We start from the raw sequence: 17,208 nt of genomic DNA, 5'->3' as shown, positions 1-17,208 counted from the left end.
CAAATAGGACTCTAGTTCTTAAGCCACTGAGGGGTGACAAGTCCCACCTTCCCTAAGGTCAGTCAACAATTTCAACTAGAGGAAGAGTAGTCAGACGGTCTGATGAGCATGAGGTTGAGGATCAGTACTCTAAGCATCAGGGGAGACCATCTACCCCCACTCTCGAAGACCAAAGACTTACCCATTGTGAATATGCGCTCTACAACCTTTGCTGCTATTGATTTTCAGGGTCAGGAGGCAGAAGATGAAGAAGAAACAGGCCATTCCAAAACAGACTCTGTACACTGCAGAATACCCCACCAACTTCTCACAGGTGTCACCAGCTTTAATGCCTTTACAAATATCTTCATAAAATGGAATCTGAGGAAAAAGAAAAAATTCATCTGTTCAAACTGGGTGAAGAGGGGCTCCTGGCTGACTCAGTCAGAATAGAATGTGACTCTTGATCTTGGGGTGGTGGGTCTGAGCCCCATGTTGGGTGCAGAGATTACTTCAAAAGTAAATAAGTAAATAAAGGGGTGCCTACGTGGCCCAGTAGGTTAAGCATCTGCCTTTGGCTCAGGTCATGATCCCAGGGTCTTGGAATCAAGCCCCACCTGGCACCCTGCTCAGCAAGGAGTCTGCTTCTCCCTCTCCTTCAGCCCGGTTTCCTCTGCTTGTGCTCTTATGCTCCCCCCCGCCCACCTCTCTCTCTCTCTCTCTGAAATAAATTAATAAATAAATAAAATCTTAAAAGAAATAGACTTCTAAAAAAAAGAAAGCCAGATGAGGAAGGGATGTCATGAGTGTTTGTTCAGCACAAGTCAAAACCCAATGTGGAAATGTACGTGGTACACAGAGAAATGCAGACTGAGAAAAAAGTCCCTCTTCCAAAGACTTTTTCTTAATTTTCTTGGAATCTTTTTTTTTAAAGATTTTATTTATTTGATAGACAGAGATCACAAGTAGGCAGAGAGGCAGGCAGAGAGAGGTGGTGGAAAGCAGGCTCCCTGCTGAGCATAGAGCCCATGTAGGACTCAATCCCAGGACCCTGGGATCATGACCTGAGCCAAAAGCAGAGGCTTTAACCCACTGAGCCACCCAGGCACCCCTCTACGAATCATTTTTAAAGATATAGTGCTATAATGTACCATTTCACCTTTACTTAGTCTAATGAATTCTGACGTCTAGAATCAGAACTTTAAGAAAATTATACAGTAATACACGGATATATTTTTTGTGAAATGCATATACAGACTAAAAAGTGAAAGACTTCCTTCGGTCCCACCCCAAAATATCACTCCTCTCCTCAAGAGTTAACAATTTGGTGGGTATTTTTATTAGTTTACAAGTGTGTCCCCAACCCCAATATTCATTCATAATATACCCACATACACATACGTACATACATACACTTGTATGTGGCATATATACAGTGTATAAACAAAAAACTTTGTTAAAGAGTATATGTATTGTTCTACAATATGTTTTTTCCTAATTAACAATAAGCCATAGAGACCTTTCCCTACTAATTTATGTAGAATTCCAATCCACTTTTTAACCACTATTAATATTTTATGGTTAAGAATAGATCAAAACTGATAAGCATTCCCACAGTGAACACCTGGAGATGATTTTTTGTTTTCTGTTATTTGTGGTTTTTTGTTATTACACACACTGACTCAGTAAACACTGTTACGCATGCTTCATTGAACATGTGCCTTATATGGATAGACTGCTGACCTAGAAATGGAATCAAATTTTAAAGTTTCAAGAGGTAAAGTCAAACCATGCTTTTGAAGACTGTACCAATTTATATCTCATCAGTAATATTGGAGACTGCTCACCATTCCCAACGTGAACATCCAATTTAAAGATAATGTGTAAGTTCAGAATAATATGGCACTTTGGTATGCGAATTATTTTTATCTGAAAACAATCAAGTTCTAGGAGACTCAAAAAAATGTTGACCTCCCTGATAATTGCCTAAAAAAAATTTAGACTGGGGGGCATGGATTTAATAGAGGACCTGCTCCAGGAAGAGAGCTACTGCCACAGAGAAGCACAGAATACTGTGAACTCAGTGTGGTAGAGAAGAGGAATTGAGCAAGGTCTGTTTGTAAAAATTCCTTTCTCCATCCCTTGCTTCCATATGGCTCAGTAAACATTTGTTTACCAAACATTCGCTCCTCTTCATCCTCCTGGAAATTACTTTTCTTCCCATCGAAGTCTCGGGTCCCTTCGCCCTTCTCCTTAGTTCAGGATAACATATATATCTCATTTTGCCCTTCTTTGGAATCTCATGCTTATGAAATTATGTGGATTCCACCAAAGTACAAAATTAAGTTTGACTCTTCCAGATTAATCTGTCTCATGTCAATTTAATTTTTAGACCAGCCAAAAGATTCTTGAAAGGCAAAGAAAAAATTTTCCTTCCCAAAAAAAACAAAAACAAAAAAAAACCACTATCTTATTTCAATGTCCATCTTCCTCATTACAAGTAAGGTTCACATCATCTGTTAAATTTATGGCTATCTGGATTTTACTCTGTGAATTGGATATTAATTGGGCTTTCTTTTTTATTCACTGGCATTCTTTATAAGTCTTAACCTTCTGAGAAAGGTTGACAATGCTTTATTCTAGTCTAACCAGAAGGTTTCAGTGTAAAATCTATGCATATTATCAGAATAATTAAAATCTTACATAATGAGAACAAGCAGGGTATTTCTATTAATGTTGGGAAATAAAGTGGTTAAAAAAAAAAAAGAAACCTTGCTTCTTATTAACATTGAAGTTGAACATTCTTCAAAATAAAAATATAAGTTGAAAATCACACTGTAAGTGTTATGCACAAGACAAAAAAATATTGCAGAGGAAAAAAAAATGACACAAAGCTGGAAGTAAAACTGAAGCATAACAATTTGGTTTTATCCTCTGAAAAGATCTTAAAGGAACAATAGCAACTGAGGCTATTCAGATTTCCATAAGCAAAAAGACTAAGTTTAACCAGAGTTCATTTTCCTAAATGAGGATTCCCTCCACTCAAAAAAGGTCCACAGTCATTACTACACCCTAATCTGAAACATGTTTCTCTGAAACAACATGTTTTTTCAAGTTAGTGCCTCAGGCAAAAATGTGTTGCTGCTGAGACCCAATTAAGTATAGCTCCCTTTTTTGTGAACAGATGGATACAAAAGTTTTCACAAAGAAATGTCAAATATTTTGTAGTCACAAAGTTTCTGCAACTGCAATTTTTTTTTTAAAAGATCCAATCAAGATGTAAACGCATAGAGAGAGACACAACTGTGTTTCTGAAAAGGCTACAAAACAAAGTAGCAGACATGTAGGATTGTCAGATAAAACACAAAATATGTAATTAAATTTTGAATAAACAACTACTAATTGTTTAGTATGTCTGCAGGAGTGCTGACAGTAATGACTCCATCTTTGGTCCTCCATTTAGTTTGTGCTCATTCAATGACCCCTCTTGGGGTCCCCTGAGGATTAATATACATACCTTAGAAATGTCTGCCAAGCCTAGGATAAGGGTTGCAGGGAAGGCTTGTTTGAGGCTCCTGTGAATCTGTTAGATATACCACAGGTGGTGTCACAGATCTAATTAAAGACTGGCTGTCAATGAGGGGCCTACCAACCTTCTGATCTCCTGATAGTCCCTTCTGCCATGTCCCCTCACTCTGTAAAAATCTGGACTAAGGTCTGGACTTTGCAGAGAATTAACTGTGCAGCTGCTATAGATCATTGTCTGCCAGATCCACCCCCCTGCCATTCCTGCCTCACCCTCACCATCAATAAGGTACCCTGAATAAAACTCTATAAATTGTATGAAGTTGCTTGCTTCATTTTCCAGTCTCAAAATTGCCTTCTTAGTTTGGGGGACACTTTACTGTTCCTCTCCTATCTTCCAACAATGCCCCCATACAATATTTGGGACATACTTATACTAAATATTACATGAGACATACTTATACTAAAAAGAGCATTCCTTTTGCACAAGATAAAGCTAAAAGAAAATTCAGGATCTCGCTCCAAAGAGCCAGGTGTACTACTCTAATGCTAAGAAGTCTGGTCCCCATCCTACACGCAAGAGAAAACAACAATTTTAGCTACAATATGGAGGTAGGGCTGGGAAGGCAACCGGCTTCAGGCAGGAGGGTTAGTTGAAAGGCCACTGGTTTAATAGTCCAGTGGATTGTCGATGGATGCCAACAGTCAATGAATGAAGAAGGTAAACCACTGGCAGGGAGACCAGAAATTCTATAGGTAGAGATCAGAGTTGGTAGGACTATATGGATGACAAGAAAGAAGTAAGGGAAGTGGGCAGGTGCTGTTTGGTGGGGGAGTAGGGTTGGTAGAGGACAAACAGGTGAACCAGAAGAACAGATCAGGAGTTTGTGTCAACTTATAGGGTTTGAAGCTTCCTGGGGCATCGCAGTGAGAATGTCTGGTCTGGAAATTCCTCCAGGACAGTAATTAGGACTAGACGCAAGAACACAGGAAGCACTCCATGCAGGTAATGAGAGGAGTCAGCAAGTGCTTTCTGAATTTTGAGTGTGAATTTTTAGCTGTGTTTTATAAGTGAGTAAACTCACATGGTTAAAATCTTCAGATATTCAACATCCAAAAAACAAATAATCCATTAAAAACTCAGCAGAAGACATGAATAGACATTTCTCCAAGGAAGACAGATACATGAAAAGATGTGCATCACCTACCATCACAGAAATACAAATTAAAATTACAATGAAATATCACCTCACACCTGTCAGAATGGCTAAATTAAATAACACAAGAAAAACAGGTGTTGGCAAGGATGTGGAGAAAATGGAACCCTCGTGAACTATCGGTTGGAATGCAAACTGGTGCAGCCACTCTGGAAAATACTACGGAGCTTCCTCAAAAAGTTAAAAACAGAACTACCCTATGACTCAGCAATCACATTACTGGGTACTTATCCAAAGAATATAAAAACACTAATTCAAAGGGATACATGCACCCCTATGTTTACAGCAGCATTATTTACAACAGCCAAATTATGGAAGCAGCCCAAGTGTCCATCAATAGATGAATGAATTAAGAAGAGGTGGTATGAGTAAATGTATACAAATATACACGTGTGTACACACACACACACACACACACACTCTCTCTGGACTATTACTCAGCCACAAAAAAGAATGAAATCTTGCCCTTTGCAATGACGTGGATAGAGCTAGAGAGTATTATGCTGAACGAAATAAGTCAGCCAGAGAAAGACAAATACCATATGACTTCACTCATATGTGGAATTTAAGAAACAAAACAAATGAGCAAAGGGGGGAAAAAAGGAGAAAGAGAGAGAGAAACCAAGAAAGAGTGAACTTGTCATGAAATGAAATGAGTGATGGTTGATGTATGGAATTGTTGAATCACTATACTGTACACCTGAAATTAAATAACATTGCATCTCAACTAACTGCAATTAAAATAAAACTTAGTTTAAAAATTTTTTTTCAAAAATAAATAAATACAAAAGCACCTGTGTGGCTCAGTCAGTTAAGCATCTTGATTTCCCCTCAGGTCATGATCTCAGGGTCCTGGGATCAAGCCCAGTGGCAGGCTCCCCTGCTTGACTTGTCTCCCTCTGCCCCTTCCCCTCCTAGCGCACATTAGCATTTTCTCTCTCTCTCTCAAATAAATAGGTAAATCTTTAAAAAATAGACAGAGGTGCCTGAGTGGCGCAGTGGGTTAAAGCCTCTGCCTTCGGCGCAGGTCATGATCCCAGAGTCCTGGAATCGAGCAACACATCAGGCTCTCTGCACAGCAGGGGAGTCTGTGTCTTCTTCTCTCTCTGCCTGCCTCTCTGCCTACTTGTGATCTCTGTCAAATAAATAAATAAAATCTTTAAAAAAATAAAACTAAAAAAATAAAAAATAAATAGACAGAGAGAAAATAAATAATAAATTTTTTGGATACTGACATAATGGGAGAGCCCACACGAAGTGAATGTTTCTAAACTTTTCAGAGAGGAACAAAAGCTATACCCATATTAAGTAATGCTGTGAGAAACAGGTAATATTGCTTTAAATCTGTAAAAGTCACGGAGGCATGACACCACCTCACTTATTCAGCTGTTTTATTTAAGCGGGATTTATTGCTCTACAATATTCATTCAGCTTTTTCTTCCTTCCCTTCTTTCTTCCACTCAATCAACAAAACTAATTCCTGACACCTCCCTCTCCCCCGCAACTATAACACCTGCAAGTCAGTACCCCTTTTGTCTCCACCAGCCCATCTTTTACCTTCAGTCCCCTCTCCCCCACCCCAACAATCCTCACACCCATTTCAAGAAAAATGCTAATGCCAGGAGGGCCTAACCTTGAATTCTATCACCACCCCCCAAAATCCCCTCCCTTATTTACTCCCAGAGGCTCTCAGGCTCATCAGTGGGTGACTATGTGGCATTGAGTATTTCATCCCAAATAGAAGTAGCCAAACAACCGGTTGCTCTGTACTAAGACCTGCCTTACGCTCTGTGGGTGACTTAGTCATTTAGTCCTCAGTAAGTGGTGAATATTTTTAAGCGAAGAACCTCTATTTGAACAAGCCAAGAGAATTTACCAAGGGGAATTTGCTCTGATTAAATATTTGCTACTCCAAGCTCCATCCCAGTTTTAGAAAAAGAAAACTCACATCACCCACAGACTCTACACTGTGGGGGGGAGAAGGTGACGGGCCTGCTCAGGGTGTTGCCTCTTCAAGTCTGGCTCTGGGCATCCAAGGACACTACTTCTATGTTGGTTCTGTAGGGACCTGTGGGCAAGAGGCTTCCTTTCAACCCTCAAGGCAGCCAAACTCAGAGCCATCATATTATCAGTAAGAGTAAACAAGGACTCAGTAGACTTCCGACCCTAACTCCACTACTAACCTGAGCAAATATCACACTCTCTCTGAGCCTCAATTCCCTATTTGTACAACAAAGTAATATTGCCACCACCTTATGAAGTTCTCCCAAGAATTAAATCACTCAGTCCTCGTAAAGTGCTTGCCATGGTTCCTATTCCAACATAGCCATGAAGTAAACTTCCTGGGTGCCTGGCTGGCTCAGTCCTGAGACCATGGGACTCCACACTTGGCATGGAGCCTACTAAAAACATAACAAAACAACAAAACAAAACAAAACAAAACAAAAAGAAAAGAAAAACAAAACAACCCCTCACACAGTAAGTTTCCTTAAATTCTAAGGTGCTGTCTATCTTATAAAAAGAACTTTGGGGAGAGGGAATCAGCACATTACATGAATGACAGTTTCCTGCATTCTGATTTGAACATGGGGGGAATAAGCATCTTAGAATTCAGTAGATGCTCTACTCATTTTGCCAAGGATTCATACTGCAATAGTCAGGAAAATATATCTGGGGGCACCAGGGTGGCTCAGTCATTGGGTGTCTGCCTTCGGATCAGGTCATGATCCCAGTGTCCTGGGATCAAGCCCCACATCGGGCTCCCTGCTCAGTGGGAAACCTTCTTCTCCCTCTCACACTCTCCCTGCTTGGGTTCCCTCTCTCACTATGTCTCTCTCTGTCAAATAAATAAATGGGGGGAAAAAGAGAAAGAAAGAAAAATCAGGGAAGATATTTTCAAAACATCAACACAAGTATTAAGCGCAAAGAGATGGAGCTAGAAGAAACCCCACATGATGTTTCTTGCACAAGAGAGACACTAACTATGCTCCCCGAACAATTTCTATCTCAGATGAATAAATATAAAGAAACTACAGAAGAGCCACAGAAAGGCCCACATACAGCTCTGGTTGGCCAGGGGCCCAGATGCTGCAAACCCAGAAGAACAGACTTTGGGAGGTTTCTTAAAGAAACAGAGAGGAGAAAGATGAGATTGGTGCCCCTCTGATATGGAAGTGTTATTTGGAAAGATAAGAAAATGGTATATTAGCAAAGCTAATGATTCTTACAGTCTATCAGATTTCTAGAAGGCTGCATGAATCCAAGGTGCCAAAAAAGCTGTAGGCAGTTTGGCCTGAGTCATAGCATAAAAACTAGAAAAACTGGGTCTTCAAGTTCAGTTTAATATCCCTTACCTGAACATGAATTTCAGAACCAGAGCCTCTTTCTGTCTGCCTCTCCTCTTTCTGGAATTCCACTGATCTTCAAACATTCTAATTCTAAGACAACTTGGTTTTTCTCTGTGGAATAAGTCCAGGTCCAGCAATGTCTGTCTGCTACCCACGACCGCCAGCAGCTGTGAAAGGGGGAATGCTGAGGTCAGCTTCCGTGCTCCCGGGGACCACCTCCAGGTTCATTCCTTGGTAAGGAGTCAAGTCTACATTTGTCATTATTAAAAGCCACAAGAGAAACTAAACTTAAATGTTTAACGTCTAGTTTTATCTGACCCCGTCACTTCTGAAATCAGGAACTTAATGCTCCCAGTGGTAACTCTGCAGAATCTCAGAAGCATGAGACAGAGACTAGCATTAGGGCTCACAGCCCCTTCACCACAAGCACTTCATCAGGATGGAGCAGCCACAAATTTGATTAGATGGAAAACAACTCTGATCAAACTGTAAACAAAAAGCTTTCAATCCAAACAAGACAATTCCCAGAGGACTGACTAATTATGATGGAATGAAGGGATCCTCCACAAAAGGAGACGGACCAACTAATGTCAGTCTCTGTAAACAGAGAATGAGTTAACATCCAAGGTGGAATGTACAAACCAAATCGTACAAGTAACCAGTCTTGAATGAGAAGTCGATCCCAGTGAAAACTTACGTTAACTCTTCAAGGAGGCAAAGAATTTGGTGACTGGGGGCCAGGGAATGGGTAGGTCCTCTTTGCTGATTTGGGGTAAGCCTACAGATAAAGGCAGAGGAACTCAGGTATAGGAATCCTGGTTTCTAGTTTGACAGCTGATCCAATGGTCGACCAGTGGGGAAGAGGAATCACAGAAGAGCAGTTTCAAAGCAGTGGGGCAATACTTCACTTAAAAACAAATTGCAGGGGTGCCTGGGTGGCTCAGTGGGTTAAGGTCTCTGCCTTAGGCTCGGGTCATGATCTCGGGGTCCTGGAATGGAACCCCACATCGGGCTCTCTGCTTGGCAGGGAGCCTGCTTCCTCCTCTCTCTTTCTTTCTCTCTGCCTGCCTCTCTGCCTACTTGTGATCTCTGTCTGTCAAATAAATAAATAAAATCTTTAAAAAAACGAAACAAAACAAATTGCAGGGGTGCCTGGGTAGTTCAGTCAGTTAAGTGTCTGCCTTCGGCTCAGGCCATGATCCCAGAGTCGGGCTCCCTGCTCAGCAGGAAGCCTGCTTCTCCCTCTCCTTCTGCCTGCCTCCCCTTGCTTGTGCATGCCACACATGCTCTCTCTCTGTCAAATTAATAAATAATTGATTATTAATAAATATATTTATAAATTAATAGACTAATAAATTGTTTGAATAATTAATAAATATAAATCTTAGTTTAAAGATTAGTAAATTAAAACTCTTTTTTTTTTTAATTGCACGGGAGGTGCCTGTATCAAGAGGACGTGTGAGCAGGTGACTCAGCAAGGGCGCGGCACTCCAGGAAAGATGGCTGGACTAGAGCTACAGATTTGGTAGAGCAGCAGAAATGACCGTCAGTAGACTCCCATGGAGAGGAACGTGGTGAAGGTGGGGAGGGGGATGGTGGACACAACCCAGAACCCTGGAGAATACAAATATTCAGGGGCTGGGAAGAAGGAAAAACTCAAGGAAGAAACTGAAAAGGTCCAGAACTGAAGGAGGAGACTTGGAAAGAGAGGCTTTCAAGAAGCAGAGCGAGGTCAGCAGCATCAAATACCACCAACATGAGGAGGACTGAGAAGGAACACAGGGTCTGGCTGCCGGCAGTCCTTTGGGACACTGAATCAGAATATTCTCTAGAGCCAGTGGGAGCAGAAGCCAGGATGCAGATGGCCAAGGAGGTAGCCAGGCTCTGTGTAGGGATCAGGAAGTGAACCCAGAGGGTCTTCCACCCCTGTTTTCAAGAAACCTAATGGCAAATGCAGGGGGTCCAAGGATCATTCCTAAATGTCACTGATTTGTGATTACACAGCAATACATAATTACATGCCTGTTGCCAGGGAAAATGTAAATTACCATAAAATAGAGAAAATACAAGGGGCGCCCAGGTGGCTCAGTCAGTTAAGTGGCTGGCTCTCGATTTCAGCTCAGGTCATGGTCTCAGGACTGTGAGATGGAGCCCCACTGCGGCTCCGTGCTGGGCTCAAGCCTGCTCAAGTTTCTCTCTCCCCCTCTGCTCCCCTCACCCCACCGCCTCGCACCCAAGGACATGCACCTTCTCCCTCTCTCTTTCAAAATAAATAGATAAATAAATAACTAAATAAATAATAAAAGAGAAAATATTATTCTTGACCATTGTCCCCCAGCTCTAACTCGATAGCTTTCCAGAGGTAATAAGCACCGTCGCAGCTGTGTGTGGACCCTTCTGGACCCTTCGCTGTGCTGCTCTCCACTCATTGTGTCTTGCAGATCGCTGCACGTCTGCACCAACCATCCTTTAGTTTCTTTTACCCAAATGGCAGACGTTTAGGCTGTTTCTGATTGTTCATCATTACTTCATCCATAATTCACAAACAAAGCGTACTGGGTATTTTCCCTATTGTGCATCTCTCTCAGCACATGTGTAAAACATCCAGGAGGACAGCTACCAAGAAGGTAATCTGGGGGTCAGAAAGTCAGGTACTGACTAAGCAGGTACTGCTAAGCTCTCCCCAGGGAGGGTTTCTGAGAACTTGAGGGCTGGAGTGACAAGTGGAGGAAAAGAAAGGAAGGACACAACTTTCAGAGCCACTGGCCTCTCAGGGTCAGCATCTCAATCCTTTTTCTTGGGGGTCTTTGTCCAGAAGCACTGCAAGGGGGTAGGATAGGGATGGGGCCCTCTGACTCTAAGGAAAAAATCTACACCTAACCACAGAGACACCTTATAACTCACCACAGAGCACTGTACTCCATTTTACTGGCAAATAAGGTTACTATCCACCCTGCCCCTCCCACAGAGTACAGGGTCTGAAGGAGTTTGTACCTGTCCTGAGGAAAAGAGGCCACTGAAGAATCACCCGTGAAGGCAGAGATGCTGGACTGTCTCTAATGAGAAGATGAAACATCTCAACAAGCAAAACTTTCTATTTAGATCACTTACCAGATAGAAGACATGTTCAGAGCCCAAGTGAGCCCCAAATCAATGGTCTTTGTGACTATGTGGACTGGAATACAGTGATACACAAATTCAACTGTGTGCCTGTCTTCTATGAATAATTTTTTAGACCCAGTAAAACTAGATTTCATATGTGCAATCTTTCTTCTATACTATATGTTAATGTCATTCAAGCATTTTCATGGTTAATGTTAATTGTTCGTGATTTTTGCCTTAGGTAGGACATGAGAATCTAATATCCCCCCAAAAACTGCACCCTACCACACCTCTAACTGCAAGTTTCTGAGAGCCCCTACTCCCCAATCCTCGTACTGAGGACCAGGAGGACATGGCATATGTTCAGGTTTCTGGCCCAGCATCTTTTCCATTTTACAATTTACCTGACTTGGAATGGGGAGTCCTTGGCAGCCGGGGAAGCAAGGCATCTTCTCCCTCCCCACTTTTTCCTGATCACCAAAATGCTTCATCTGACTACAGAAGAAGAGTATAGATTATTTTTATCTGTGAATAATTTATCATTTATTTCAAAAGGCCACGCATACCAAGACAGAGCATTAAATGTGTCACAGTAAATTTATTGCTGCAATATTCTTGTCTCGTCGATCTAGCACGTGGTTGACACATCCCAATTATCTAAAACTGAAAGCAATGACTCTGGTGTCCTCAACGTAACTTTTAACCATTGAAGTTCTCCTCCCAAGGTGGACAGACTGACTGTACATGACATGCATAGGGCCACTGACAACAGAACACAAGAATCAAAAACTCACAGTCTGTGGGTTAAATCCCGCTAGCTTCTGTTTAGGAAAATAAAGTTTGATTAGAACACGGCCACACTCATTTGCTGGCACATTGTTTTGGCTGCTTTTGCCCTACAATGGCAGCATCTGAGAAGTTGCTGGAGACCACAAAAACCCCCAGACTGGAGAATGTTATCTAGCTGGCTTTCTACAGGAAAAGCTCATCAGCTCTACAGATCAAAAGCCAAAGGAGGAGCAGAGAGGTCCTAGGACTCTGCCCTGCCTTCTCACCTCTACAAGACTCTGGAACTTGTGCTTTAAATGAATCCAACTGTGTATCTCCCATATGCCATTTTTAGAGCAGCAAATTAAGTATTTTAATTTAGCTGCAGGGTGGTGGGGGTGGGGGGGACAGGCATGGGAGTCCCAGTGCTCCTCGCCACAGGCCAGAAGCCCTCAAGAGCTCTAACAGAGAAAAGTCCTCACATCTGTTATGCAAACACACTCCATGCAACCAAAAATAAAACCCACTCTGATGAAAGCCGCCATTTGGAAAGATAATTTTAGACTTATTCTGAGACTGTAGAAACAGTCATCACTGAAATGTAAAAACCACACCCCCAAAATGCCTGACCCCCTAGAGGTACAGCCTTAAGCTTAGAGGGCTAGACACATTCCCTCACAAACCCCTACCCTCACCCAGGCTCCTCTGCTTGCAGTCAAGGACACAGAGAAAACATTCCTGAGTGCTAACATGACCCCAAAGGTTAACAGAAATGATGGCGAAGCTGAGGGCACTGTTTCCAAGTCACTAATGGAGTTCACACACCCGGAGCTTTCAAACCCGTCCCCGTGTGCACACTTGCCATCTAACATCAAGGGGCTCCTCCTGAGTGCAGTTACTAAACCATTCTGCTTCCCCTACCTGGGGGCCAGTTCTCTAAGGACGACAACTGTGTTACTACTTACATACCCTTGTACCTCGCCCAGGGCTTGGCACTTACATAGGAAAGAAGGAAAGACAGGAGGAAGGAAGGAATTATTTGACTTAAAAGACTTTTCCAAGCACAAACTTGGGCTACAGTTTAACCAAGGAACATGATCCGCCTTTTAAATTCTCAAGAGCATCAAGACTCAACTATTCACAATATTTATGTTTCCTGCTCCCAGCTCTTTGAGGCTACTGACTCTTAGTTCTTTCTGCATCGTGCCATTGGTCTGCTCCCCCGGGCCTGTTTTTATAATGACAGAACTGTTTGCTTCCAACTGGAAGTTCTTGTCTGTTTCATTTATCTGCAGAGGGGTGTTCTGAGGGCCCAGCAGACAGTCGGTGAGATGCTTTTGAAGATGACAGCAAAGGGGGTTCGTTCTCCCCTTCCCACAGCCAGATCCATCTTGAAACAGAGATCCTCTTTAACACTTGATGCCCCCCCAAAAGTTTCTAGGTAATGGATCCTCCAGTCCAAAGACAATAACTATTGTTTCATTGTTCTCTGGCTCCTGGGAAGCTCATTATTCCTGGACAAGGATCAAACTTTTCTACCCTTGGTTCAGATTCAAAAAAAGACTCTCAGCAGGGTCTCCATTAGTTCAAATCGCTGCTTGTACTACAGAACTATTTCCCACCATCATTTTCCCAGAATTCACTTGTGAGCAGGAGGGTGAGGCCCGATCAAGGGGAGGAGGGAGGGATGGCAGGGTTGTGAGGACTCTTGGTTTTGTCCCACACGGTGTTAGGTCTGGATGGAATTGAGACCAAACAAAAGCTGTTCGGAAACACATGCCCCCAAAGTCACTCCCACTTGGAGGGGAGGGGACCCAGAGTATTAAGAGGTGGAAAATTCACTGCCAGCTCCCCATAGGAAAATTCTCATTAAGACATGGTGAAAATATTCTCACGGGGTCCTATCAAGGACTTTGAGGTTTGAGGGCCCAAACCCACCTTTAACCTCAGAAACATATTCATTGATAGACTCTACACATACAAGGTACAACAGTACGATGAACTCAGCTGCTGTTCAGAAAGAGAACTTCTGGAGAGCATTCTATCCCATCTGGATTTAAAAAAACAAAAACAAAACAAAACAAAAAAAACTCCAGAATTAAAGAACTGATCAGGTCAGCATTTTTTCCCCCCTAATTTGACACTGGGTCTAACACAAAAGCATAAAATGCCAGCTAAAAAAGGGGAGTTCTACTATCTACTACTCTATAAAGCTTCATTGCTTGGTAATAACACCTGATACCAGGTCTCAGATACACAGTTTTCTTCACATTCAACTGGTAAACATCAAAATCAAAACAAGAGCCAGACTTTCCACTTGAGTGTGAATGACTGTCATTCTAAGCTGGGACAGACTCCTCAGTGTTTTGGATCAAAGCAGAGTATTTTTCATTGCTGATATTTGTTTACTTTTAAAATATAATGACACCAAACACAACCTGAAGGCAGTTTCTGTTTCACATGCAAAGCCGCCAAATAAATGAAAACTAAATTTGCGGTTGCTTCTATTTTCTGCGACAGACCAACCATCATTCCTGGAGCCCAGCTTCTGGTCCTCACCACCAGAAAGCAGCAGATGGGAAGATAAGCTAAGAAAGCTGCCTCAGGCCCGAAGCTGAGCTGCTTACAGAAGAAACACTTCTCCTGTACCACGGGCTCCAGAAGAAAGATTAGCATTCAGGAGGAAGGATAAGTTTTCTATGGCCTTCCCTATGAGACTTCTTTGAATACCCAAGGACAACCAAACATAGAGGTACGGGCAGGAACAGCACTGGCCAGGCAGCCAGGAGGCCAGCACTCCTGGGGTTCTAGTCTCAGCTCCATCTGGGGTCACAGCCTTGGACAAAACATGTCCCTGCCCTGCTCCCAACCTGTCAAATGAGGGGTCTAGTTAGGATTCTGACTTAAGATTCTCCCACTTTTAAAATCTCTAACCTCCGGGGCATCTGGCTGGCTTGGGCCAGCTTGATCTTGATCATGGGGTGGGAGGTTCAAGCCCCACAATGGGTATAGAGATTACTTAAAAAACATCTTTCAGGTGATCAAGATATGTCATGGGATCCAGACCCATGTCAGGCTCTGCGCTTAGCATGGAGTCTGCTTGTCCCCCTCCCTCAGTTCCCCTTCTCCCCTTTTCTCTCTCTTGTGCTCCTTCTCAAACAAATAAAATCTTTAAAAAATAATCATAAAAATCTAAGTAAATGTCCAGTGATGGGGCCTCTGAGGAAGCACGGCAGGCTCACCCCTCCTAAAGGAGCCAATTTTAAATTTTAAATGAATGATAATAAAAACCACTGGCCAAACAAGAGCCTGTAGGCCAATGCACAAGTCCTAGGCTCACCGGCAATCTCTGGATGTGGCAATAGCTGGCAACTGGGGGCCCGGATGCTAATGTCAGGCTGGCTGACTTGCAGCAAGTCCTAGGAGAAAATGGAATGTAAGGACTGCTTTTAAGACACTGAAGAGGGGGCACCTGGGTGGCTCAGTGGGGAGCCTGCTTCTCTCTCTCCCTCTGCAGCTCCCTTTGCTTGTACTCTTTCTCTCTCTCTCTGTCAAATAAATAAATAAAACATTTGAAAAAAAATTTAAGTTTAAAGCAAACATATAACAACAAAAAAACCTCTGTATCCACAATGTTAAACATGTGTTTGGGTTCTAAAGACAATAACATGCAAAGATTCAGCTAGTTCAGGCACAAATTACCACATCTCAGTGAATGAGAGCAGCCTGGGGACAGCATGGGACACGAGTGAAGAAAATGGATCTAGGAAGGTTCAGGGTAGGCCCATTTAAGTCTGCTCTTATGCTGGCCTGTCACCTGAGCTCACAGGGAGCAAGGCCCACCTGTCCTTCCCTCTCCAAAGCAGGCAGGTTTGGTTTTAGAGGCCCCTCCTCCACGGGAAACAAGGAGAACCTACCTTTCTCCTCCCTCTTAAAAAGCCACGGCAGGGGCACCTGGGTGGCTCAGTGGGTTAAGCCGCTGCCTTCAGCTCAGGTCATGATCTCAGGGTCCTGGGATCGAGTCCCGCATCGGGCTCTCTGCTCAGCAGGGAGCCTGCTTCCTTCTCTCTCTCTCTGCCTGCCTCTCAGTGTACTTGTAATTTCTCTCTGTCAAATAAATAAATAAAATCTTTAAAAAAAAAAAAAAAAGCCACGGCAGATTCCCCTGGGCAGATTCCCAGGGGACAGAGCCCTCAAAGTGTCATCACTTACTTCCAAACAGAGAAGTTACACCTTGATTTAGTGGTGCAGGTCAGGAGGCTTAAGTCTCTCAAAACAGCCCCTCACCAGCCCATTTTGGGGTTTTTGTGGTGTTTTCTAGTCATCCCACATTCTGAAATGGATTTTTTAATCCCCCAGCATCAAATATCTCAAGACTGATGAGGGAGCAAAAGGCAGGTTGCTGACAAAGCACAAGAGGACCCCACAAACCAGCCCGCTCCCCCAGGGGGGATGGTGTGACATTCCTCAGTCACTCCAGGCTGCCCTAAAGCTAACAAACAGTTAACTGACAGAGATCACAATCTTGCAGGACAGGAGCCTCCACCAGTTTACAAATGTCTCAGTGATTTACAAGGAAAAGGCATTCTAACCAATAGCCTAACTTTTAGAAACCCAGAAACCGTGGACTCCATTTCCTAGAGGCCTGACAGCACCCTCCCCTCCACAGTGATGTGGGAAACAAAGGTAGAAGAGAATGTAAATAAATTAAAATTTCCTTATAACCTGCAGCCCACTGACCAATACTTGAGGCAGGCAGAGTGTAAGTTCCCTCCAGATACTCCCCAAAGGTCTTATGCCTTACTAGAAGAAAAACACCTTCACTTGATACTAGCCAGGCCTCCAGCATCCCAAGAGTCTTCCTTAGCATATGAAAGTCTTTAGGAAGACCTCCCTTTGTCCTGGCCTCCAGCTCCCTAGGCTGTTATCAGCCACTCCTCACAATCCCTGTGCAGCAGGTTTTCCTACCCATGGGTCCTGTCCCCATGCTTTAATAAAATCACCTTTTTGCACCAAAAACATCTCAAGAGTCATTTCTTGGTCTTCAGCTCAGGACCTCACCAACAATCCAAAAACCATATCTAAATGATACCTGCTTGGGGCCCCGGGGTGGCTCAGTAGGTTACGGTCTCCAACTCTTGGGCTCAGGTCATGATATTGGGGTTATGAGATCGAGCCCAATGTTAGGTTCTGTGGGCAGAGTTTTTTTCTCCTCTCCTCTCTCATTCTCTCTAATAAATAAATCTTGGGGGGGGGGGACTATACCTGTA

The 17,208-nt window shown here is 43.0% G+C and overlaps 1 protein-coding gene across 1 annotated transcript in view; it reads right to left on the bottom strand.

Moving 5' to 3' along the window:
• SERINC5 (serine incorporator 5) overlaps positions 1 to 17,208 on the bottom strand; it is a 110,311-nt gene that overhangs the window by 32,216 nt on the left and 60,887 nt on the right. The window contains exon 3 of the mRNA XM_045074539.1: positions 182 to 360. Within this exon, the coding sequence (XP_044930474.1) occupies positions 182 to 360 (179 nt within the window). The remainder of the gene's footprint in view (positions 1 to 181; positions 361 to 17,208) is intronic.

Source organism: Mustela putorius, unplaced genomic scaffold (genome assembly GCF_011764305.1).
Source record: "Mustela putorius furo isolate JIRA1106 unplaced genomic scaffold, ASM1176430v1.1 tig00537350_pilon_pilon_pilon, whole genome shotgun sequence".
NCBI lineage: Eukaryota > Metazoa > Chordata > Mammalia > Carnivora > Mustelidae > Mustela > Mustela putorius.
Note: the sequence above shows the minus strand (reverse complement) of the source record. Positions and strands in the feature narration are given on the sequence as shown.